Source organism: Hippocampus guttulatus, chromosome 12, assembly GCF_054856545.1.
Source record: "Hippocampus guttulatus isolate MCC_2025c chromosome 12, RoL_Hgut_1.0, whole genome shotgun sequence".
NCBI classification, from domain to species: Eukaryota; Metazoa; Chordata; class Actinopteri; order Syngnathiformes; family Syngnathidae; genus Hippocampus; species Hippocampus guttulatus.
Window position 1 is genome coordinate 2,386,016 of NC_141272.1, and position 23,775 is coordinate 2,409,790.

Consider the following 23,775-nt stretch of genomic DNA (forward strand, 5'->3'; position numbering starts at 1 on the left):
CGGTCATCCGGGGTCGTTTGTTACATTCCTTGCCACCCCCTCAGGATTCCACAGGCCGAATTAATGGTGTGACGTCTGACCGATTTCCCCATGCGCGTGTTTGTGTGCACGTGCGCTTCTCAGGCAAATTGGACAGCTTGTTTCCCGACGACAGCTACATCGACATGGGCGAGATCGACGTGGGCCGCAAGGTCGCGCAGCAGATCCTGCCCGGCGTCTTCTGGCGGTCCCAGATCTTCGTGGACCACCCCATGTACATGAAGTTCAACGTGTCGCTCAGCAAGGACGCCTTAGTGGGGATCTACGGAAGGAGGGGCCTGCCACCGTCTCACACGCAGGTTGGCGTTCATTTTCAAACCAGCTCATTTCCGCTAATTTCTCAATTTTGCAATACTTTGGTCGGATTTTGTTCAATAATAATTCAAATAATAATAATAAGATGTTTCTTTTTGCATTGCCTGAAAAAAAAGCTTCTTTTTAATGATCTAATTTCGACAAGGAATTTATTGGAAAAGATTTGCACCAAATATTAATGTTCAAATAATTTTCTGTCAACTTGGCATTTTGACATTAAACGGAAGCCAAAATCATATGTTGTGTTCTATGCAAGCCCACTCGTATTCTGATCAATGCTGCGTTTGTGAAATATGAAATAAGCAGCACCGAACATATTGTTTAAAAAAAAAAAAAAAGTTGACTTTTGTCCATCCAACCATGTGCTGCTTTGTCAGCTTCTGCCAGCTGATTCTAATGATGTTATTATTTTCTATACTGTAATACGTACATATAATACCTATCATCTATTGCGTAACCAAATCCATTTGAAGGTTTACTCTTATCATATAGCCTTCAGCATGGTACTTGTGGTTTATAAACCAATTGACTTATTCCCAACTCTTTGTAAGAACACAATTCTGTCGTAAACCGACCCTCTGTACTCGGTTTATTCTGCTAAAAAGACTAGCGTGCTCTCTTACAGCATTTAGAATCATGTCGACACAGTATGAGCAATTTTCCACATTTCCGCTCTGCGGCAGATTATAAATTGCTATATTGTTAGATCCAGTGCAGAATCAATTCATAACCCTTTCAACTGTATTATGAATTACCTCCTTTTGTTATGTCATTGAGGATTTACAATAGATTTCTGTGCAGTTGTGTATCGCCAATGAATCACGTAAAGGAGCCGGAGCCTCGCGGGGTACGGGGAGCGGAAGGATTTTTCTTTTGCTCTAATTTCCCGGAGATAGGTCTCGTTATGAATCCTATCTGGCTCGCCGAGCTCTCACTTTAGATTTCATTCACTTGGCACAACTGCCGTTTTGGTTTTTCCCCGAGCCCAATTTCGTCAGAAATTACCATCCGGTGTCATTTAGCTTTTTCAGCGTGGTGTTGTCTCGAAAGCGGTCGTTTCTTACCTGTAGCTGATCAGAGCGGAGATGAAAGTGAAATGTGGCCTCATTGTTATTCATGGAGTCTCTGCTGATATGATGAAGTGACTGCTCGTAGATGTTATTTGGCAAACTCACTTAATTTCTCCCCCCCGATTTCCATTAAAGCAAACAATATCAGCTCGTCCCCCTCGGCCCCCCTCAAAAAAAAAAAAGGGACGGCGTCAAAGCCAAGTTAATGACATCAGCTTGTTATCGTGGCAGTTGCGTAAGCTCGCATTGCGGACCGGGCTGGACAATCTTTCTCATTTTCAGCGCAGCTAGCATCTGTCCGTTTGCGTTCTCCCGAGAGCGTGTGTGTTGTTTACAATTTGTATGATTATTTCACTTTTATTTTAACAGGTGGTGTTGAAATCGGAGAGCTCTTTTGCTAGAAAGACCTGGCAGAGAAGTTTGGTTAGCGCTGAGCAAACTGCGTTTAGTAGCATTTCCTGTATGATACGTGGCTAGCCGGCAAGAAAGCAAGCTGTTTGTAAGCTAAGGTTCGATAAATGCTAGTGCTTGTCGATCTACTTCTCCATGCATCAATTCAGTAAATGCCTTCAATCCATCCATCCCTCCACCCATCTGTCTATCCCCCCCGAGGCGGCCATTTTGAGTCGACCCTGAAGGTCATGCCAGGACCAAGGGCCCAAGTTGTTCTCTGACTGGCCTCGTTTCACACAGATGACACTTCACGCTTTGATCATGATTTGCGGTCAGTTGTAAATAAGCTAAAGCTAGCCCGTTCACTTGCTAGCGACACTAATACCGCAACTGTAGAGGAGTCCTGTTTGCCAGCAAAGCCATGTTGAGGCCGACTTCCACGAAAAGTTGCACGCACAGCGTGAAATGACAGCAACCCATCGAGCCACGCCGAGGCCAGCCTAATGCTCCTCCCGCTGTCGCCGTGGAAGGATAACTTATTCAAGCGGACCAAATGATGCCCGGCCATAACGCGGCCCGAGAGCGCTCGCGTCTCACATGTCACTCTTAATGGCCCGTCTGCGGCTCATCCATCAATCCCGCCTCCGCTCACTGACAATCTCCCCGTCTCATCCGCAGTTTGACTTTGTGGAGCTGCTGGACGGCCGGCGACTCCTGGTCCGCGGGCCCCCCGGCCTGGAGGGCCCCGCCGGCCTGCAGCGGAGCCTTGCGGCCGTCGCAACGCATGACACGGGTTTCATCCAGTACATGGAGTCCGGCATCTGGCACCTTGCCGTCTACAACGACGGCAAAGACATAGAAACCGTCTCCTTTCTCACCAGTGCCGTAGGTGAGCACCCTCGGAAAGCCGAGAAATTCCAGTCAATTGTGTCGAATGAGAAATTCTCGAGGTCACCGTCATCAAAACAAAATGTTTCACGATTCCGCTTTGTTAGCGGTTAGCGCTAGCATTATCAAACAAGGTGTGGAGGTGAGGTGGGGGCGCTGGGGGTGGTGTCAGATTCCACCCACCATGGCAGCTGAGAGCTCTCTTCACTTGCTCTTTAATTAAAAGCTCCTCGGTCGGTGCGACAGAGGCCACGGAACAGGATCGATGTAGAGCTGTCCGCCTTCAACCGCCCCCCCCCCCCCACCCCGCCACCCCCCAGGTCCCACCTGCTGTGCCAACAGCAGCTGCAATTCAATATTTATGCTACGATATGACACGCGGGGCACGTCAGAGCGGCGTGTTTACTTTTGGTTATTTCTCCTCGACGGGGGAGTGCATGAAGGTTCCCCGCCGTCGCCGAGTAGGGAAAGCTTGAGCCGAAAAAGACCCGACAGCGCGACGAATTGGGAAGCGGATGGGCAGGGAGGGGGGGGCCGAAGGGGGTCGGGGGGTCGGGGGGGGGGGGGAGCTGTTAGCGGGTTGAGCGAGATTACTCAGAGTTGCGCCTGTGTTGGTTGGTTTGCATCGGAGCTCTTGTGCCCACAGGAGGGCCTCTTTTGGAAAATGGGTCACCGGTTAAGTGCCCCTCAGCAGAAATTGAATCCCACCAACTGGCTGAGCCGCAGATTCTCTGAGTTGACCTTCAAACGGGGGCCCGCTCAGGTAGAGGAATGCGGGAGATCAAAGAAAGTAGTGTTTTGAGGTTCCGTGTTGTCCGCATCTGTGAGTTTTACAGGCGTCACCTATTCAGAATTTTTTTTTTCTTTTTTTCGGTACAGACGTCCAGTATCACCCAGCTTGTGCTTTTGCCGCACATCTACTCCACTAGCAAACACAGTGCAGCTCAGCCTCTGGCTGATTGAGGTCGTGGATAGCAATATGCTCTTGGCAGTACATCAAACTTGGTTGCTCATTTGAAATAGCATTCGGCAACGTCTTCCTCAAAACAATAAAAACGAAATAAAAAAAAAAGGAATAGTGATGTTGAAGTTGTTCTGCTAGCATAGCAAGGTGAGTTACGAAAGCTCTCCAGCCAGTTGTGAGGTTTTACCTGGATTCAGGTACTCTTTCTAAGTAGAAAAGTTAAAAGGCTAACATGCTAAGCTAACCTATCGCAACATGGCACTAAAGCGTCAGTGTTCTAGACGGGACGGTGCCGAGGGCGGCGGCCGTGGGCATCCACTGCCTGATGACGTGTGGTGTCTTGTGGAAGAGCACTCAATTGTTTCGCCTGTCACTATACGTCACTGGCCGAGATAGATGAACAAAGAGAGATTATTTGTCGCGAATAAAGCAAAATATCAGGCAGAGCGATGAAATTCTTTTGGCCACAATTAACCTGTTGCCATTTATATATCCAAATAATGGCTTCAATAGTTCCATTGTATGAGCCCCGATTTCACACCGAGTGAGTCCATTGAGATAAGCTTATCATTTTGGGGGAGGGGGGGTGATGTGCTGCAAGATTTTGTGAATATAAAAGTACAGTATGCGCCGCAGGGCGAGTCTCTAAATGGGGTGGGTGTCCCCGTCCTTCATGTCGGTTGCCCTCGCGGCTTTGTGGCCGTGCGAAAACGTGTCCCGGTGACCGTTTTGAATCACAGCCCTCTGGAGCGTGAAGCCATTTGTCCTGGCTGCCTGGTGCCTGACACGTTTCCCAGGGCAGGTTTGGGGCCGGAGGAAGGGGAGGGGCGCTTGATGTTGGAGGGGGGGTAACCCCCCACACCGCCCCTCGCCTGCCTGGCTCTCATTCCGATGTGCCCGGAAGAACGCGCAGGGAAAGGAAAAGGCGCTGATTAAACTCGCACGCGGCGGCGCCGGACTGCGGGGACTCGCATAAGAGTTAGCCCCTCCCGATACGCCGGGTAATGAATTTCAATGAAGGCCCCTGCTTGAATCGGTGATTTATGCATCGGGCCGACGTCGAGCGCGCGGCGAAGGGATATTCATGGCCGCTTTGGCGAGGCGAACACGAGGCGGGCAGAACGTGTTGCGCGCCGATGCGTATTCAACGCGGAGGCGCCTGAGGTTCACGGTCAGTCAATTAAACGAGACAGCCGCATTTTAGAATGACGATAAAACATATCAAGAGCTGGGATTTGCCCAAAGAACTGTCACACTTTATTGAAGAGAAACAATTTATCCATAGAAGCTCAGAACCCATTTATTGGGGGTGCACCTTCGTTTGTTTATTTGAGAATTTTTGCGATTCAAACGTGTAGCAATTTTCAAATGTAACAGTTTGATTGAGGGGGGAGTACGATTTTGGTTCAAGATGGTCAGGCTGAAGCTTTTGTCATACGCCGCAAGTCAAAGCTCGCCCAACTGACACCGTGGATGCGGGTGTGACTGGTTGTTTTTCTCTACACGTCCCCTGCGACGGACCGGCGACCAGTTCTTCTGCCCGAAGTCAACTGGGATGGGCTCCAGCAACTCGGTGCATTTCTTCTGTACAGAACTGTAGACTCAAACCCCCGACTGAGCGAACGATAAAAAGGGCGTGTCCCGATACTTTTATCCATATTGTGTCATTTTTTGTAGTTTTGTGTTCAAGCCAAGAAGCTCGGCTGCATAATTGCACTCTTGGGAGACATTTGGTACGGCGTGCGTGCCTCACATCCCACACCTCATTTCATCCGGCACCAATTACACATGCGCACGGGCACGCAGACACACACTCGCTCTCGGCTGAAGAAAGCCAAGCCTCTCACCGCACAGATGTTCTTTTCGGACTCCTCCACTATGATGGAGCGCCGCAGGAAAGCCCTCCCTTGCTCCCCTGATCAATAAGTCAGCCCGAGACGAGCCCGCGGCGGCTCTCAGCGAGTCTCGCCAACCCCTCCCCCCCTCCCCCCCTTTCTTTGTCTCTGCTCGCCCCGGCATCCTCGCCGATGATTGACTCTCTCGAGGAAAGGAAAGCGTGATACGGAGCTCGTATTTCAGAGCGCTTTTGTGAGAGCACAAGAGGTTCTATTGTTTCCAAAAATTTGTACCCGGGACAAAGATAAGAGGAATTTTTTTTGGTTTGTTTGTTTGTTTGTTTGTTTTCCACAGTCATTAATCCAGACGACTGGGGCCCGGTTGTTTAGTCGTCTTCATTACTTTGACAATTAAGTTGATGTCCTTAGATGGCCCAACGGAGGAAGTGCATCATCGTTTGATTGATGTCATTAAAAAAAAAAAAACAACACATCAGGAATTTGTCCAAATCCCCGTTTGCATATTTTAAGACTGTGTTGAATTGATTAAAACGTGGCACAAGCAGAAAGAGATGCACCGGTGTCACAAAATTCTTTATTGTCGACTAGAAACGTTGTCATCCCGAATGGCCATCAATCACTGAAATGTATTTTTCAACATTTACGCGTGCATGTTAATCACATTCGGTGAAAGACATCCGACCGATGTAGGATTGCGCAATGCTTGACTTTGCTGCGTTGATAAATAATTAGGAATTATAAAATATAAGTCATTACACGAATGCAAACCCCCCGCACCCCCAAAAAAATCAAATAAGAAAAATATTGTAGGTAACAAATAGGCACCATTCACAGTCCCATTCATACCTATGAATTATTATTATTAGTCGTAGTTGTAGTATTTTTACATTTTTATTTATGTTTATGTAATTTACATATTTTAAGGTGGTCCATTTTAGCCATATTCAGTTTTCTGTTTGCTTCAGATTTGGTATTGCATTTAAAATAGATAAATACATGCATTATTAATAAAATCTAAATATTTGAATGCAATTTACCGGAATCAAATTCATTTATGCATTCTTTTTTTTTTTTGCATACATGACTGTTTATCCAAAAACAGAATCTATTTGGGTTTTTTTTTTTTTTAATCATTAAGGGCCCCTCGTAATCTTAATCAGTTTGCTGCTGGCTGTCAAGGTTTCAATGAATAATGTGCACGAAATAAAACCAAATCGGAATCATTCATTCTTCATGTACAAAATAAACATTCATCGTTTTTGGTTTGAAGATCGACCCATAAACGCTTGCGCAGTAGCGATTTCACCATGTGTCGTAATTTATAGTTATGACGCTTCAGAAAAAAAAACAGTTGCTGAACTTTACCCTTAATTTATAAATATTCTTCTTATTATTATTATTATTACCGTATTTTCCGCACTAGAAGGCACTTCGGAGTATAAGGCGCACCTTCAATGAATATTCTATTTTAAAACTGTTTTCATACATAGGGCGCACTGCATTATAAGCCGCATAGATTCGAAGCTACAATAGTGGCTGCGATTGCGTTATGCATCCACTAGATGGAGCGACGCTAAAGGGAGTACAATACAATGCAGCTTTATTTATGTAGAGCTTTCACACCTGCTGCAGCTGTGACAAAGCGATTTTCAGAACATTTAAAATACTAATATGTGCGGAAAATACGACATTACGAAAACTTGATGTGCTCGAGAAAAGAATTAGGACAGATTCTGAATCGGCGCAGGAAAATCATCTTGAAAAGTTGACTTGCATCTCTGATTCAAAAATTTGAGTATGTTTTTGTTTGTGGGGTAATTTAAAACATCGGATCATGATTGTTGACTACATTCACAATTGTTTTTTCGTGAGTAACTAAAAATACAGTTGTACCACCATTGAGGTAATTTAATTTAATTTTCTTCCTCTCAAGGTCACCACTCTACCCCAAACGTCTCGCGCTGATGTCGCTTTCCACTCACTGCGAAATAAAACCCAATGACGTGGTTAGCGACATGACTTCCGTTTGTTCATGAGCGTTGCAAAGCGTTCCACTGAAATGTGTTTGCCTTCACTTTTTTGGGGGAGACTTAATTAACTCTGCAAGCCGTTGCGTACACGGCAAGCAAATTGCAGGAGAAAAGGGCCCAGTCAAACTGTTCATTCAGCCGGAAGTCGGGCCCGTCACTGTCATTAGCGGCGCCGATCATAATCAAGTCTGAGAGAACGAGGGGGGAGGAATGTTGCGCTGCCATTAGCATTGAAAGTACCTCCCGGATTGTCACTTTCTCTTTGCCTCGCTTCAGATTCCGTCGACGAGTGCCCCAGCAGCTGCTTTGGGAACGGCGACTGCGTGGCCGGAACGTGCCACTGCTTCTTGGGATTCAAAGGCCCAGACTGTGGCCGAGGTAAATTCGGTGAACCCGTTGCTGCTCCCCATTTTTCTCATCCTTGCAAAAGCGGTTTTGAATTCCCGGTCGGGTGGGGAGAAGAATTCAGGTGGCAAGGAAAGGCAAGATAACTTTATTGATGTGGCGCATATTATACAGAAGACAGCTCAATGTGCTTCACACATCCAAGGGCGCAACACGGACGGAACAGCTGAAGGCAAAGAGAACCAAAGCAGCTTTTGAAAATGACTAAAATAACGGACACGAAAGCATTTGCACATTTACAAACACAAGATTTAAAGACATTTAAAACCAAAGGAAAAAAAACTAAAACAGTTCTTTGAAATGACTGTTTCAAAGTTTTAAAATGCTCAAAAGACTTTAAAAGGACAGTATTTTTTTTTTCAAAGCCATTTGTATTTGGAGCTGACTTGACTTTTCTCGACAACTTTCCGTGCAGCACAACAGCGACATGCCAATTCACCATGTTTTTTTTTTTCGATTTAATTCCATGAGCATTTCCTTCTTGCACAGGTGTTGCAGCAGGGAGAGAAGAAAAATATGCAGGGAAGCGGCCCTCAAGGGCCCGAGTTTGGCCGTGCCTTGATGTATTCAGGACCCAAGTACACATCCCGAGTGCCAAGTGGCTAATGTGCAAATATGTTGCGACTGAGCTCGACCGAATGACTTTTGACTGGCGTGTAATTTGCGAGGGAATCGACTCGATGGCTGGAAATTTAACTGGAACTCCATTCGGCGCGCTTGAATTTTGCCACGGTGCCGTCAGATTGAAGCTTCAGACTCGAGACGTATCACTTGGACAATTTTCATCCACTTTTAATGACACCCTCGCGCTCTTGTTTGATTCGTATTCTTCCTCCGCCGCCAGTGCTCGTCGTCGACTATTATGTGGCAAGAAAAAGCTCAGAATGATGCCACTCACGCAGACTTTGGATCCTAATTGCAAATAACGACTCTGATATTTGGGCCACCGCGGTAGGCGGTCGGTTAGCACGGACGCCTCACAGGGAAGAAGTGCGAGGGTTCGATTCCGGCTCCGACCTTCCCGTGTGGAGTTTGTGACCATCACGTGTCCCCTTTAAGATGGCCCAGAAATCACCGTTCACTCGAGGCTAAAATCCCCGGGGGACCCGATTTGACGCTAACGTGTCCTAATGGTCTGTCCCGCTTTCTCTCCCAGCCGCCTGTCCGGTGCTGTGCAGCGGCAACGGTCAATACCTGAAAGGTCGCTGCATGTGTCACAGCGGCTGGAAGGGCTCCGAGTGCGACGTGCCCACCAACCAGTGCGTGGACGTCACGTGCAGTCACCACGGCACCTGCATTGTGGGCACGTGCATCTGCAACCCGGGCTACAAAGGCGAGAACTGCGAGGAAGGTAAGAAACGTTCAAAGCGACGGTTTTCCACCCTGGATTCAGTTGGAGTATTTGCCAAAGTTGAGGAAGGGACCAAAATGGGATTAGACCCACGAGGAGAAGGACAGCAGCAAGAAAGCAAACCAGTGCAACAAAATGGAGACTGGGGAGCACAGCAATGCGTTGTCACTTTTCGGAAAGCTTTTCCCTGTGTTTACTTCTAACCATAGAGACAGATTTCATCGGAGCGGAGACATGAGAGCAGCAAAAAAATCAAATAAAATAACAGACCACTTCAGCAAATTGGAGACTGCGGAGTAAAGTACTCGCGTCAGCTAACAACGCTAGCGTGGCGGTTTATTTTCAGAAGTTGTAGCTGTGGATTAGAACATGATTTTCTTGGTTTTCACGGTACAGGGAGAGAGTTGCCGTGGTACGAATTCCATAGCAACTCTGACTGACAGCCTCTAAGTGATGGCTATAAGGCACCGCATTAATAACAAAACAGTCTGTGTATTGTGTTGCAAGTCGGACACGGCGTCTGATGCGAATCCGGCGGGAGCGTCCCGAGCAGATAAGAGTGAGGCGGCCATTGTGTTTGTCAGCTCTTGAAGGCTCTCATTTCAAGATGAAAAATGGCACCGGGGGCGCTTGATAAATGGGGGGCGCGCGTCATCCATAGGGCCCCCCCCCCCCCTTCGTTCTATTTCGGGTTGGCGTGTCAGCGGTTTGCGGCGTCGGGGAGCGCGGGGCGAGAGCGGCCTTTCCAATTTTTACCTTTCTTCGCCGCGACCTTCAGCCGCCCGTGATTAATTGCCAGGAGAGTTTCTTGTCAGTTAGTCCTCTGATCCTCACGCCCGGCGCACAAACCATCTGGCCAGAAGCGAGAGATGCTGTTTGTCGTACTATGGTGGCCTTTTATGTTCAGTTTATGTCATTCTAAACGGGGGCACCGCTGACGTCGCGCGCGCCCCTTTTGTCCGTTTGCCATCTGTGTGCGGCATTCAGGTATTGTCTCAGCGGACAAAGTATTGCCTAATCACGCGCACATGCTTTAAACCCATTTACATTGATTGAAACACTCTTTGTAAATGTATTTGGGGGGGGGGTATGTATGTATATATACACACACACATTTGTTTTCTAGTTTCATGTTTAAAACATGCTTGTTCTCCATTCACCTCCACTTTGCTGCATTGCTGCATCCCCCACACACACACACACACGCGCACACACAAATTTGCACATCAGAGACGTAGCAGTCGAGCCAACGTTCATCCGCCGGAACCGACCACATCCCACCACAATCAATGAAGCGAGACATTTCCGTGTCTGTGCTGCTTCCCGTCTTCAGAAAATGACAGTGGATCCAAAAGGTTTAACCCGAGAGTGATTTTTTTTTTCAGGATTCTCATAAAAAGCAAAACAAGGTCAGGAAAAGCCTACTAGAACAGCCTGAATTTACGGCGATAATCGGAGCCACGTGAAATAGTTGCAGGTGTGTGCTGATTCCCGTTGAACACGACTTTGAATGCGATTGGTGATTTTTCAAACACAGCCACATCCCCAGTCATGAGAGGGTGTGCACACTTGTGCAACGACATTATCACAGTGGTTTGTTTTTAATTCCCAACCCAAAAGAGTTCAGCATTTTTCCACATCACAAAAAACTGACATTTAAACACTCGTGGCCATTGAAGATGCATGCTTTCGGTTTACGGGATTCCTATCGGCCGCATTCTGGTCGCGGTTGACGCGTTTGCTCCCGTGGCTGACAGCTGAACTGAAGAAAGGTTTCTCTCGTCAGTGGACTGCCTGGACCCGACATGTTCCGGCCGAGGCGTGTGCGTCCAGGGCGAGTGCCACTGCTTCGTGGGCTGGGGCGGGCAGGGGTGCGAGAGCCCCAGGGCCTCGTGCATGGACCAGTGCTCCGGCCACGGTGCCTTCCTGGCCGACGCGGGCACCTGCAGCTGCGACGCCAACTGGACGGGCCATGACTGCTCCACGGGTGAGTGTGGCAACAAAAAACACACACACACAAAAAAAAAACAAAAAAACACGTCGGTTGTCTTTGAAGCGTTTTTTTTGAAATGTATTTAAAAAGTGGTCAGTCACCCCTTGTTTATCGGGGGTGTTGTGTTCCAAAAAGAATCCGTAATCAGTGACATCCGTGTGTATATACTGTATATATATATATATATATATATATATATATATATATATACATGTTTCGTCGACGTTGTGGGTTTCGTCAAGGAAAAAAAATTCTGAGGCGCGAAGACTGTTGACCTTACAGTCCCTTAGCCAATCAGGATGCAGAAACATAATACCCTGTCCAAAAAACAAACAAAAAAAATTGCACGAAAAAAAATAAATCCGTGAAACGGCGAAGTCGTGAAAGATGAAACTTGTTATAGCGAAGGATGACCGTATGACAGATTATCGCTGTCATTTTAATTCCATCTGTGGGTTGGTGTAAAATCTTGAACCCCCCCCCAAAAAGGTGGGGGTGGGGTAGAACATTAGTCACTATTAACAACTCGTAAAATGTTGTTTTTCGGAAACAACTTTCTCCTTCGCTTCCTTTGGTCCGTATTTCGTGTGTTCACGCACGAAATCGTCAAACAGCACAGTGACGACGAGGGAAAAAGTCGACGCCCTGGGGCGGATGAATCGCTTCGCCCAACCCGACACTATGGATGCATGGCTTTGTAACGGCAGAGACGCTGACATCGTTTCAAAACTTCGCAACATACCAAACGGCATCGATGAGCCTTAAGAACTCGATGTGTGCAATGAGCCAAAGGCTTCGTTAGGCTCATAAAGCAGCAACGGTCGCGGCTCAAGATGTTCCCGCCTTAATTGGCGGCGGAAAATAATTCCTTGACGGCCGAGCGGAAATAACGCGCCGATGAATGGCCGAAGCCGCGCTGAAAAGCGAGGGCCGTGCGCGGCCATCATCCGTGAAATCTGCATCCCGGGAAGGAATACGATTTCATAACAACACAGCCGCCGTTTTTGTGACGGACGTTTTTTAATACCTCGCCCGACAACAATCCTGACATCTCTGGCAGCTCATATTAACACTCTTGTGTTCTGCCAGAAGACGTCTCGATTGGATACATTTTGAGAGTAATTGCTAGTTTGCCCAGAAGAAAGGCAGCTTGCGAGGAGTCCGACGCCGGAGGATTTTTGCTCCCGCTAGGCCTATTTATTTATTTATTTTTAACTTCACGGAGATGAAAAGGTACCTCCGAGGTTTTTGATTTAGATTTTTATTTTATTTTTATATGCCTCTGCGGTGGGCGGCTTTGGCGGAGCTGTCTGCTTTTCAAATGTGTCGTCAAAAAAAATCAAAGTTATTCATTTGACAGCAAAGTAATTTTCCCCGCGAATCGGCGCAAACGAGAGACTTGATGACGACACCCCCCCCCCCCCCCGCCCCCACCCCTCCTCCCCGAGTGGATTAGAGTCCAGCTCTGACGCGTTGATAATCACGACATCGGCCTTCGATTGCTTCCACTCAGACAGCAATTTGTTTTTTCGCTGAGATGGCAATCTCTGTCCTCGGATGGAAGACTCCTTGGATATTCCAAGGAGGTCATCCGGAGAGGCCGTTGGGGCGGGGCGGGGTTATTTTATTTGGAGGCGAGCGGAATAGGTAGTGAGCTCGATAAATGATGATGAGTTTGCGCTTTCGCCTGCTTCATCCTGCTTATTGTCGAGTGTTCCTGTAACCCAACACCAAGCTCGCCGGCCAACAGGACGACCAACAGACTGTGAGCAAGCCTCTCCACTAAATTCCACCATCGGAGCTCTCCCGCCTTCGTGCTTCCAAGGATTAAGATTGTGTTGTCGGGAGGCTTCGGAGCAGTCTTAAGCTCGGGCCGAGGCTTGTTTACGTTTGACGGCCACGACATACTGTGCACCGATTGGAGAATGCCATCTCTCATGTGTGTGTGTGTATGGTGCTCGCTGTGAAAGGGCGGCAACGAAACGGCTGCTACGCTCGAATTTGGTAGAGATTGCAAAAAGTATCTTGGATAAGTTTAGAATAGGTGTTTTTGCGGGTCAAAATTGATATTTTTGCGTCCCATTCATACAGATTGAACAGCCAAACTGAGAATGAAATGCCGAGACAAGAGGAAAAAAAAATTGTCAGCCACCAAGACAAAATGCTTTGCTGGGCTCATGTCGCCTCACAAAATTTACAAAATTGGGTGGCAAAAAAAATAATAAAATAACAATATACGCACACGCACACACACACACACAAATAATATATATATATATATAATATTTGCTGCAAAGTTGCTGTTCTGATGACGTTTCCTTTCACAAAATGCTCTTTTTCTCCGCTTTTGGCTCAGAAATCAGCATTTCTATGTGAAACTAAACCATAAATTGCCGATTACTAAAAAAAAACGGTCTACTCTTTCTTTCTGGTAAATTTAGGTGCTGATATTGTGCCCGGCAGAACATGACATTTTATAGATCATGAAAGATCCGTCGAAATTCTCAGAAACTTGCTTGCTTGTCACCGCACCCAAAGTTGATATCTTTCTTAACTTTTAATAACCAAGCAATGGCATATTTCCCCCCCCCCCCCTCACAGATTCAATATGAATCTTATAAAAGGCTTCAGCAGTGGATAGATAGAAGTGAATTATTGCAAAAAGACGAAGATTCGGTCTGCTGCCGCAAGGCCGACGGCGTCCGCGTCTGTGCTTTTTGTAAAGTTCTTATTAGATTTGTATTGTGCGAAAAGGGAGGCGGAATCCCTTTCAACGTCCGTGAGACAAGCTAGTGAAGCGTGGCCGCCTTTCCTCCACAATAACTCCTGGATTTGTCTTCTCTTTCACTCCTGTCACCTCACTCACTCTTTCTCTCTATGCCCCCCCCGCCCGGCCCGCCCCACCCGTCCATCTTTGTCTCCCACAGAGATCTGCGCAGCCGACTGCGGCGGCCACGGGGTTTGCGCGTCGGGCACCTGTCGCTGCGACGACGGCTGGATGGGGGCGGGATGCGACCAAAGGGCGTGTCACCCGCGCTGCAACGAACACGGCACCTGCAAGGACGGCAAGTGCGAGTGCAGCCCCGGCTGGAACGGCGAACACTGCACCATCGGTAGGGACGGGCCGACGCTTTTTTGCGTGACGTCTTCACAAAAAAAGTTTAAAAAACGCTTTTGGCTGTGAGGCGGCGGGCGCGATGGGAGGGCGTGGGGGCGGCGGGGGTTCTGCTCGGAGATGAGACGGCGGGTGGGTGGGGAGGAAGCATGCTTAATTGAATTTGTGCAACTCAGTAAAGCATGAACGGGTTTACTCAAGGATCCGAGGCTTGCCTTCATCCATTTTAATGTGGGAATGTGCTACGGTGTCCTTTGAGTTGACTCATCCTCTTCCCCTTTGCTCCTCATTTCTGACCGCTTCTCTGTGCGTGTTTGCTCTCCTTTGCGCTGCTTGTTCAAGATTTTGGCCGAACAGCAGCAGCTTTTCTTACAAACTCCTTTTTTTTTTTTTTTTAAATGTTTTGCCTTGGAACGAGATTACGGTTGCTTCTGGTGGTCTGCCCCCCCTTTTTCACTGCACGGCACCTTGTCAGCTCATTGTGATTTTTGAGGATACGCAGCTAGCAATGACCAAACTGGAGTCTCCACCGGGTTGTGGCACTTGATATTTGGAAGCTCTCCATTTGTAAAAGATGCACCTCTTCCCTTTTCTGCTGCTCGTCTCCGCCTTCTCCTTCTGAAAATGAAGCATAAACGTGAAAGATGCACCTTGTCGGCGTGCGGTCTACTTCCCGTCTCAAGCAGCGGCCAAAGCGTCTGGTCGGTTGCTTTGTCAGCACTTCCAAACATGGGCACGCCGCCAATCAGGGCGCTGTCGTCTTCTCACCGAAGTACATTTTCTTTTAGCCAATTATATCTTAATGTCAAAATTAGACTTTGTTTCCTGGCATCCACCTGACCTATTTGCCTTTTTGCCCTGTGGTTGCACCCGACAGCAAAGGATGTTTTTTTTTTTTTAATTTATGGATTTGGGTTACGATGAGGATGATGACGAAGACGGATATTGTGAGGATTGACAGGTTTTGAAGTGTGACTGGAGCGCGGCAGAACAGGTGCCTTTCTATTTAGTTGGCGCCCCGCTATTTCATGTCAGGGCTGTCAGAGCCGCTCAACGTCAAGAGCGCAGGGCCATCTGGAGGTCACCCTGTCAAAATCCGCGGATCTCAAATTGGTCTGCCCGAGTCACAGCTTGGGGCTCCACAAAAAATTTTTTTGCGATGGACTATGATGTTATATGTCTTTTTAAATAGTGAATAACGACATGTCGGGACTCGGTCTAAATCCTGGTTCTTCCTCTCTGTGTGATTCGGGCCCTTATTTCTATATCTCGTTGAAGACCTTCAGTGGCGTGCGCGTCAACTCATCAGGAGCATTCAGAAGTTGGGTTTCTGTTTGCGGTCTTAACGAGAACTCGAGCGCCTTTGCCGTTCCCTCTGGGGGAGATCCCGCCGAGGGGGAACGGGTAACCTTTCGATTGCAGGAGTTGATTCCTGAGACTTGTTGGAGGTTTTCTAATTTCCTTGTTTGCTCTCCAGCAACAACAACAACAACAACCCTTGGGAAGAAGCGTGCACTTGAGTTTAGGCGAAATGAAACTCGGGGACGACTTAAGAAGCTTCCTCTTACCATAGTGGACAAACGAACCCATTTTAGCATTTAACCCAAGACGGTCTCGTAAATAAACTGACTGGACAGTGATACAAAGAGCTAAAAAGGAACAGAAAGAAAATTCATGACGTGTTTAAAAAAAAAGAAATGTGGTGCTAATACTCAAAAGAATACCAGCCACTTGCCAAACGCTCGTTGAAATCACTGTTTTGGGGGGGAGGTTAACTTAACCGTGACAACTGTGGGCGGAGCTAAGGCGTTGCAATGAAGCACGCGGTTACTCCGTCTTACCGACTTTTCGCGATGATTCATTCAATCACCTCCAGCCGTTTTCAATCATGTTAGAGCATGAAGACTGATCTTTCAAGAACCACATAATATTGCGTTCGACGCCGATATAAACACCAAAACCGCCAAAACCAACAGTCAACACTCTTCTTTCAACGGAAAGAAAAACTTTCGTTCTAGCATCCTACAAGACTTGGCAGGAGAACTTGGCTTAAGATTCACCAAAAATGCCAGTTTGTGACTCAAAAGTGAAGATAACAAAAGATATGCAGTGGGTCACATTGACCCATGCACATTTGTATACGTAGTTAAACATGCAACGGGTCAAAGTGACCCAAGGACATTTTTATTGTTCAACATGCAGTCACACCTGTGGAAACCTGCATTGGGTCACAATGACCCATGAAAATGTTTACAGTTAAACATGCAGCACCTTACTTGGACCGGGTCACATTGACCCATATACATTTTCAGGATAGAATCTACAGCGGGCCATGGTTACGCATGCACGTTTTTGTGGTTAAACATGCGGCAGGTCATAATGACCCATTAACATTGTTATGGTCGAATATCTCAGGGGCCGCAGTGACCCGGGGACGTTTTTGTGGTCAAATATCTCGTGGGGACTCAGTGACCCGGGGACGTTTTTTGTGGTTAAACATGCAGCCGGTCACATTGCGTCAATGGAGACGCTTATCTCAGCCTTCAAGGTGAAAGCTTTTCCTCAGTTATTGTCGTTTGTCAGCCCAGTCTGTTGAATTTTTAATTATTGATGGACCGTTTTAAGGTCTCGAGTCGAATATCCCTGCGCGGCGTCCATTAAGAAGCCAAAGATCAGCATTTAAAATTGATTGTCACAATCAAGGTGACTCGTTTGGACCTCGGCGTCTGCCGGGGTGCGTTTGAAGATGAAAACGTCCCGCCGTCAAAAAGGCCGTGAACTCCTCGTGCATCAATCGCTCTTTGAAAAGGCTCCCGCGAGACGCGCGCCGTCCTACGGGAGCCCGCGTGGCTCCTTTTCATCCTTGTGTTGGCTCGTGCTTGCCGTCTTTGCTTGTGATGCCTGCTTTCTTTTTGTTTTTGCGGTGCACTAACACTCTGCCTTGCTGTCTCTGCCTTCCCTTACGATATTGTCCTTGTCTTTTATCTCCCAAGCTCACTATCTGGATAGGGTAGTGAAAGGTACGGCATTCCTCCTTTTTTCTTTTCCACGCCGCCCTTGGTCCATCGTCGTTTGTGTGACCGCCATCAACTTTGTCGCGTCCGCGCCGACAAACACTGTACACCAAACGCCATTCATCACGTTTTTGCACCGTTGTCACGCCATCGTCTCCACTTAGCACCTTCACACCCGCTGAGTCGAGTCGTGCAACCTTTTCCATTTTTAAATCCACTTCTGGGATCAAGCAGCTAGCCTTGATAGCTTGCTACTTGCTAGCAATGAAGGTAGTAGCTCGGCCTTCGATTGTTAGCGTAAGTTTAGCGTACAAAACTATGAACAGAACTTTGCCAAACAAAGTCATTCTGATGTATGGCGATCTTATAACATGAGAAATTCCTCCGCCTGGAGACTGGAGGGAAAAAAAACTAACCCCCCCCCAAAAAAAAACGTCCTTGGCATTGAATGAGTTCGGCAAAAGGTCTATGAAGGTAGGAGGCACTTGCGAAAGATTTATGAGGTTGGTAGGCGATCTCACATCCAAACAGCAGCTCCGGGAGCATATTCTGACATCCTGGAAGGAAATTCAAGCAAGAAACTCTTCAAAAAAAGTTCAATGGATGCAAGAATTGCAAAGCTGCTATTGAATGAGGCTAACTTGACCTGGGAAGATGCTAAAATAATAATAAGAAATGTTATTTAGTTTTAGTTTTGGCGACCGCCCTACTGCATTTCTCTAGGCTTGACACATTCATATGTTTAGCTTTATGTTACTTATGTCGCACGTTGAAAATCCAAGATGCCCAGGAACGGCCCAGAAAAAAATCGGCCGTTCCGGAAAATGATGAGATTTTCCCGAAAAGCGGCGCCTCAAGGACTACAGCAGGGACCTCCTAAAGCGAGCCAACGTCAACCCCACGCAGCTTGAAACACTTGCACTCAACAGACCAACCTGGCAGATCACTTGTGCTACTGCAATCTCTGAAATACACAAAATTAACCAAGCCAGACGAACCGAGAAACGCATTCAACGACACCAGCGGGCAGCTGGTACCCCCCTGGTATCCGGTTTCCCTTGCTCCATCTGTGGTCGAGTCTGCGGCTCAAGAATCGGTCTCTATGCCCACGAGAAGTGGCACCAGCGACAGAGTTGCTGACCCCCCCCCCCCCCCTACCCATCCTCCCCTCCCTTGGAGCAAGTGTCATCATCAGACATGATGGACAGCTAGAAAAAAAAAAAAAAAGAAAAGTGTGTGTATTCTAACCCTCCCAGCATCGAGCAGCTGCTGCCTTTCTTCAGGGCAAATTAAGAGAAAATCGTATTGTGTTTTGTTTTGCTCTGACCACAGCGCATTATCCATTCCGCCTTTTATTGAAATTGATTTTTAAGGTGCCCTTCATCATTTAGCGAAGGCCTTTTTAAATCAGCCAATGCCAAAGCTTAATTGATTTTCTTGGTAGGACGGACGACATGGTTAAAAGCTTCGCTGCATTTGATTAGCCAACATGCACATCAATGGCACATATCCACTCACTTAGAAAGTGCACTCGCTGTCCAATCTGTGAATTCCAATACAAAAAGTTGGATCTAAGCATTTGGGCGGAATTAGTGAAAGTTTTGACTCATTTGACTTTTTTTATGCAGATTCTTTAATTTATTCCTTGTATTTTTACTTTGTTCGCATATGAACAAAAAAGTCATTTTTAACTCACTTTCAAGGCATCCATCCATCCATCCATTTTCCGAACCGCTTGATCCTCACCAGGGTCGCGGGGGGTGCTGGAGCCTATCCCAGCCGTCTCCGGGCAGTAGGCGGGGGACACCCTGAATCAGTTGCCAGCCAATCGCAGGGCACACAGAGACGAACAACCATCCACGCCCACACTCACACCTAGGGACAATTTAGAGCATCCAATCAGCCTGCCATGCATGTTTTTGGAATGTGGGAGGAAACCGGAGCACCCGGAGAAAACCCACGCAGGCCCGAGGAGAACATGCAAACTCAACACAGGGAGGCCGGAGCTGGAATCGAACCCGGTACCTCTGCACTGTGAAGCCGACGTGCTAACCACTGGACTACCGGGCCGCCCACTTTCAAGGCATGAATCAAAAATAACAATGAGCTTGCTAACTGTGCCTTCCTTTTTTTTGGAAGGGGGACTTCTCGATCATCCAGGTCATGGTAATCCGCAATCGAGGCGACAAAATTCTTTTCGTTTTTTTTTTCCCTGGGGGGTTTTTTCTCGTTATTTTGACAGGTTCAAAAATGACTCATGTCGTTACGCTGTTCGATTCTAATGTACTTATTGACTTTGTAGGTCCACTTATTCATTGCTACATTCTTTTCCATTTTTAATATATTATTTTTTTATAGAATAATGCTTTTGTATAAACATATGATTGTTTTAAACATTTCCTCTAAAGTCCATGTTCAACTTCCTCGACAATAATTGCCACTTTCCTATTTGTATGGGCTTTCTCTTGTGGTCTTCTGGGGGTTTTACAGAAAAAAACTCCACAACAATACGCAATATTTTTTATTTTTTAGCAAATAGCTGACGATAGGGCCCACAAAAATCAGTGAATTTGTGAATATGATGCACGAATATGCGAAGGCTTACGCTCTCAAAAACATTGCTGGCCATGACTTATGCCAGCCACAGGCTGAGCTGCGCTGTGTTTGTTCACAGCACAGATACGTCACACCTTCCTTGAAATACACGTTCCCTTACAACCCTACTCACTAACTCTTGTCTTGGCTTTTGTTTGATCCTATCTGCCATTATCTCCATAAATGCTTCCTTTTACACCTCCCCCCGACCACCTGTCACTTTCTACAGCAACTCTCCTCCTCCCCATCCATTTTCCCGCCATTTGATGTAAGCGCCGAGAGGGAGCGTCAACCCGGCTCCTCGCACCTGACAAAATGGGTCAGCTCAGCGAAGCGGTTATCAAGGCACCTCGCTAACAACGTCGACCGTGACAGACGGCCGCCTTTGATATCCTCGAGACGTCTCCCGCGCGTCGCGATTGCGATCGCAACGTGACCAGATAATCGGCAAACAAGACGCGGGGTGGGCCCGCGCGTGGGGGACCCAACGCAAATAAGATGTTCAAAATTGCAGTTGTTATGGCGGTGCAATAACAATTGCCCTTCTTTTTTTTTTGTTGTTGTTTTTTTAGAAAGGGCATCAATTGTTTGCATACATTAAAAAAAAAAAAGATTGCATGCCAAAGCAGCAGGTGGCGCTGTTGCATTTATACACTAAGGCTGTTGTAGCCAATCAAAAGCCAGGAGAAAGTAATTTAAGGAGCAATAGCATCTGCGGCGAAATGATCCAAAATGTGATTTATGCGATTGTAAAAGATGGCGTCCCGATGCTACAATATAGGATCATTTTAATAATATTATGTAATGTAAAATAGTGTCATATCTTAATCAGTCCAATTTGTACATACCGAGCAGTTTGTTTTTTGTAATCATTTTGAAGTGAATGTACTCCAAGCACATTCACTTTGGAGATACATTGTAAATGATTTTTATTTCAGTCGACTTGATCTTCAATTTATCGGGACGGCGTCATTGATTTGTCATCCTTCAGAATCGTCCGACTCACCCAATGAGACGCCGTGTGCAAAAATTAGAAACGGTTGTTGCTCGCGAATCAGCACCTTTGATTTCTTTTCATCCCGCACGAATGACATGAGTGAATCATGACATGCGGTGGACCTTTTTGCTCAATTGCCTTCATGGCCGCAGTCCATTTTGTGTGTGCGTGCGTGCGCTTTGTGTGTGTGTGTGTGTGTGTTATATCACGTGATGGTAAGTCGAGTGTGAGAGGAACAACCTGTGTCATGATGCAGCATGAAGGCGGGTAATGACTCCGGTATCGACTGTGAGAATCGGGCGCATCGGAGTGCACGGCGAAGGGATAATAGCGGCTTTGCTGAAGGTGTATCGCATTGATCAACTTGAAGCGGCGGGTCATTACACCCCCCCCCCCCTCCCCAGGCTCAGAGCGTGCGTTTTTTTGCGTGTCACCGTCGGCAAGCGCCGGTACATAAATAAATACGCTGATCCAGTGGTTGTACACGGATCCGCCGGTCACCAGCTTGCGGGGGGTCTGCGGAATTTATGACGTTGTGCAAATGATTTGAATTGGGGGGCGGGGGGGGGGTGGATTAAAAAAAAAGTCACTGAATTTGTGCACAGTGAGCTGCAAACATGCGAGGGATTACTGTACTTTGTCTGAGCTGTATTTCACATCCTTCTTGTACTTGGCCCCCATTCTGTCACCCCCCCCCCCCCTGTCAACAGAGGGCTGTCCCGGTCTGTGCAATGGCAACGGCAGGTGCACCCTGGGTAACGGCGGCTGGTACTGCGTATGCCAGCTGGGCTGGAGGGGCAGCGGCTGCGACACCTCCATGGAGACGGCCTGCGGCGACCTCAAGGACAATGACGGAGGTAAGACGTGCACAAACGCTCGCCATGAAGACAGCCCGGTGGCGTTGCGCGGACCACAAGGACCCTGGACGCCCTTTGCATCCGAGACATCAATTAAACATAAGTACCTCCTTTGTTGAATAGAATTTCACATTTGTCCATCATCAATAGCTGATGTGCGCTACTTCCACGAACAACAGGGCTGCAAATAGAAAGGAGTCAGTGTTGCCAATGTCGCGACTGTTTTTCTGCGTTGTTTTGTTTTTTTCTTCCACAAAGTAACTACTGGATTTTCCCGCTTAACTTGTATTCCACAAATTACTCAGAATGCTGTGGGGCCGCATCATTAACTCATTCAGTACCAGCCAATTCTGGACCAAGTCTGAAAAGACGTTTAAAAACGTCTTTGGGAGTGAATGAGTTAACTTATTGTAAAGAAAGTTTTTGAGTCGACTTCACTTTAAAGCCCAAAATCTGGCAGTCCCGTATTACGAAACATTAAAGATTAGTTGCTGTTTGATGTAAAATAATGATTTATTAATGCGGGATTGTGTTTTCCCCACTTTTTTTTAAAACTTTAATTGGGGTCATGTATTTTTAAGAGAAAAACCGAATTTATTGGAAGCTAAAGAACACATGTTAAAGCAGCAGCGATAATAATTATGGAGGGCAATGTATTTGCCTCCACAAATATTTGACCAAGGTCACTTTGCCTGACCTGCGCAACTCAACATAAGCCAGAAATACTGCGCTCGTGCAGACAAATCAGTTTTATTTTCATTATTGGCCCAAAGCTAAAGTAAGCAGGAGGAATGACTTTTGTTTTTTTTTGGAGCCAGTCTCAATATATAGGGATGCTCTTTATTTGAAATGATGCGGCGAATACTTCAAATGATTTTGCGTCCCAGCAAGTCACGACTCGTGGACCCCCGATTTGAGAAGCACGGCTCTAAGCGCCCCCGAACGCTGCCAGGCACACACACACTCGGCCGGGACGTGACTTCCTGCGCCGCCCAACTCATTGCGGGCGCCGGCTCTCCACAAGCGTCCTTTTATTAGGCAGACAGACGAGACTGACGGCGCCCTGTTTATTTTTCATCTCCCCACTGCCACAGATATCATTAATGATCTTCAATACCACCTTTTTTTCACACCGTCATTAGTGCAAGCGTTCATTCCTCGAATACTGATTCCTCTCAGACTGTTGATACATGATGATTCGCAGTGTAGCGCCAACGACTGCCACGGAGGACTTACTCAATGTCAGATTTATTTATTTTTTGCCTTTTATTATCAGTGGCTGGTATTGGCGGCCTCCATGAGTACCCGATACCTTAAAATAAGGCTGGTATCGGTCTGAATGATACCTAGTACTCGCCCATCCTTAACTCATTCACTCCCAAAGACGTTTTTAAACGTCTTTTCAGACTTTGTCCAGAATTGGCTGGTACTGAATGACTTTTAACTATGATTATATGAGGTAGTATATTTATTCAGTTTTTTGTGACCGTGACCATGTGTGACCTTGTCAGACGGCCTGGTGGACTGCATGGATCCGGACTGCTGTCTCCAGGCGACCTGCCACAGCACCTCGCTGTGCGTGGGCTCGCCGGACCCCCTGGACATCATCCAGGAGACGCAGGTGTCGTCGGGCAACCAGGGCAGGCTGCAGAGCTTCTACGAGCGCGTGCGCTTCCTGGTGGGCCGGGAGAGCACCCACGTGGTGCGCGGCGCCAGCCCCTTCGACGCCAAGTGAGTAGCCTTCGATGGTTTTCACATTTCAGGTTTGTTCGCTGGAGACTTCATTAGGTACACCATCATCTAAAAATCGAAAAGGTCTTTTATTTTATTTTTTTTAATTGACTGTATGCCGGCTCTCATGGGATGCACACGTGTGAATCTCATGTAGCCTGA

At 47.1% G+C, this 23,775-nt stretch overlaps 1 protein-coding gene across 7 annotated transcripts in view; it reads left to right on the forward strand.

Moving 5' to 3' along the window:
- The window catches only part of tenm4 (teneurin transmembrane protein 4), a 148,973-nt gene that overhangs the window by 69,424 nt on the left and 55,774 nt on the right, over window positions 1-23,775 (forward strand). For 4 of the 7 annotated variants that reach the window (XM_086124913.1, XM_086124908.1, XM_086124909.1 and 1 more), the window contains 9 exons: window positions 124-338; window positions 2,496-2,706; window positions 7,832-7,933; window positions 9,117-9,311; window positions 11,098-11,298; window positions 14,232-14,417; window positions 17,413-17,439; window positions 21,736-21,882; window positions 23,394-23,613. In XM_086124913.1, coding sequence (XP_085981039.1) covers window positions 124-338; window positions 2,496-2,706; window positions 7,832-7,933; window positions 9,117-9,311; window positions 11,098-11,298; window positions 14,232-14,417; window positions 17,413-17,439; window positions 21,736-21,882; window positions 23,394-23,613 — 1,504 coding nt within the window. The remainder of the gene's footprint in view (window positions 1-123; window positions 339-2,495; window positions 2,707-7,831; window positions 7,934-9,116; window positions 9,312-11,097; window positions 11,299-14,231; window positions 14,418-17,412; window positions 17,440-21,735; window positions 21,883-23,393; window positions 23,614-23,775) is intronic. The other 3 variants (XM_086124910.1, XM_086124911.1, XM_086124914.1) reach the window with 1 other exon arrangement.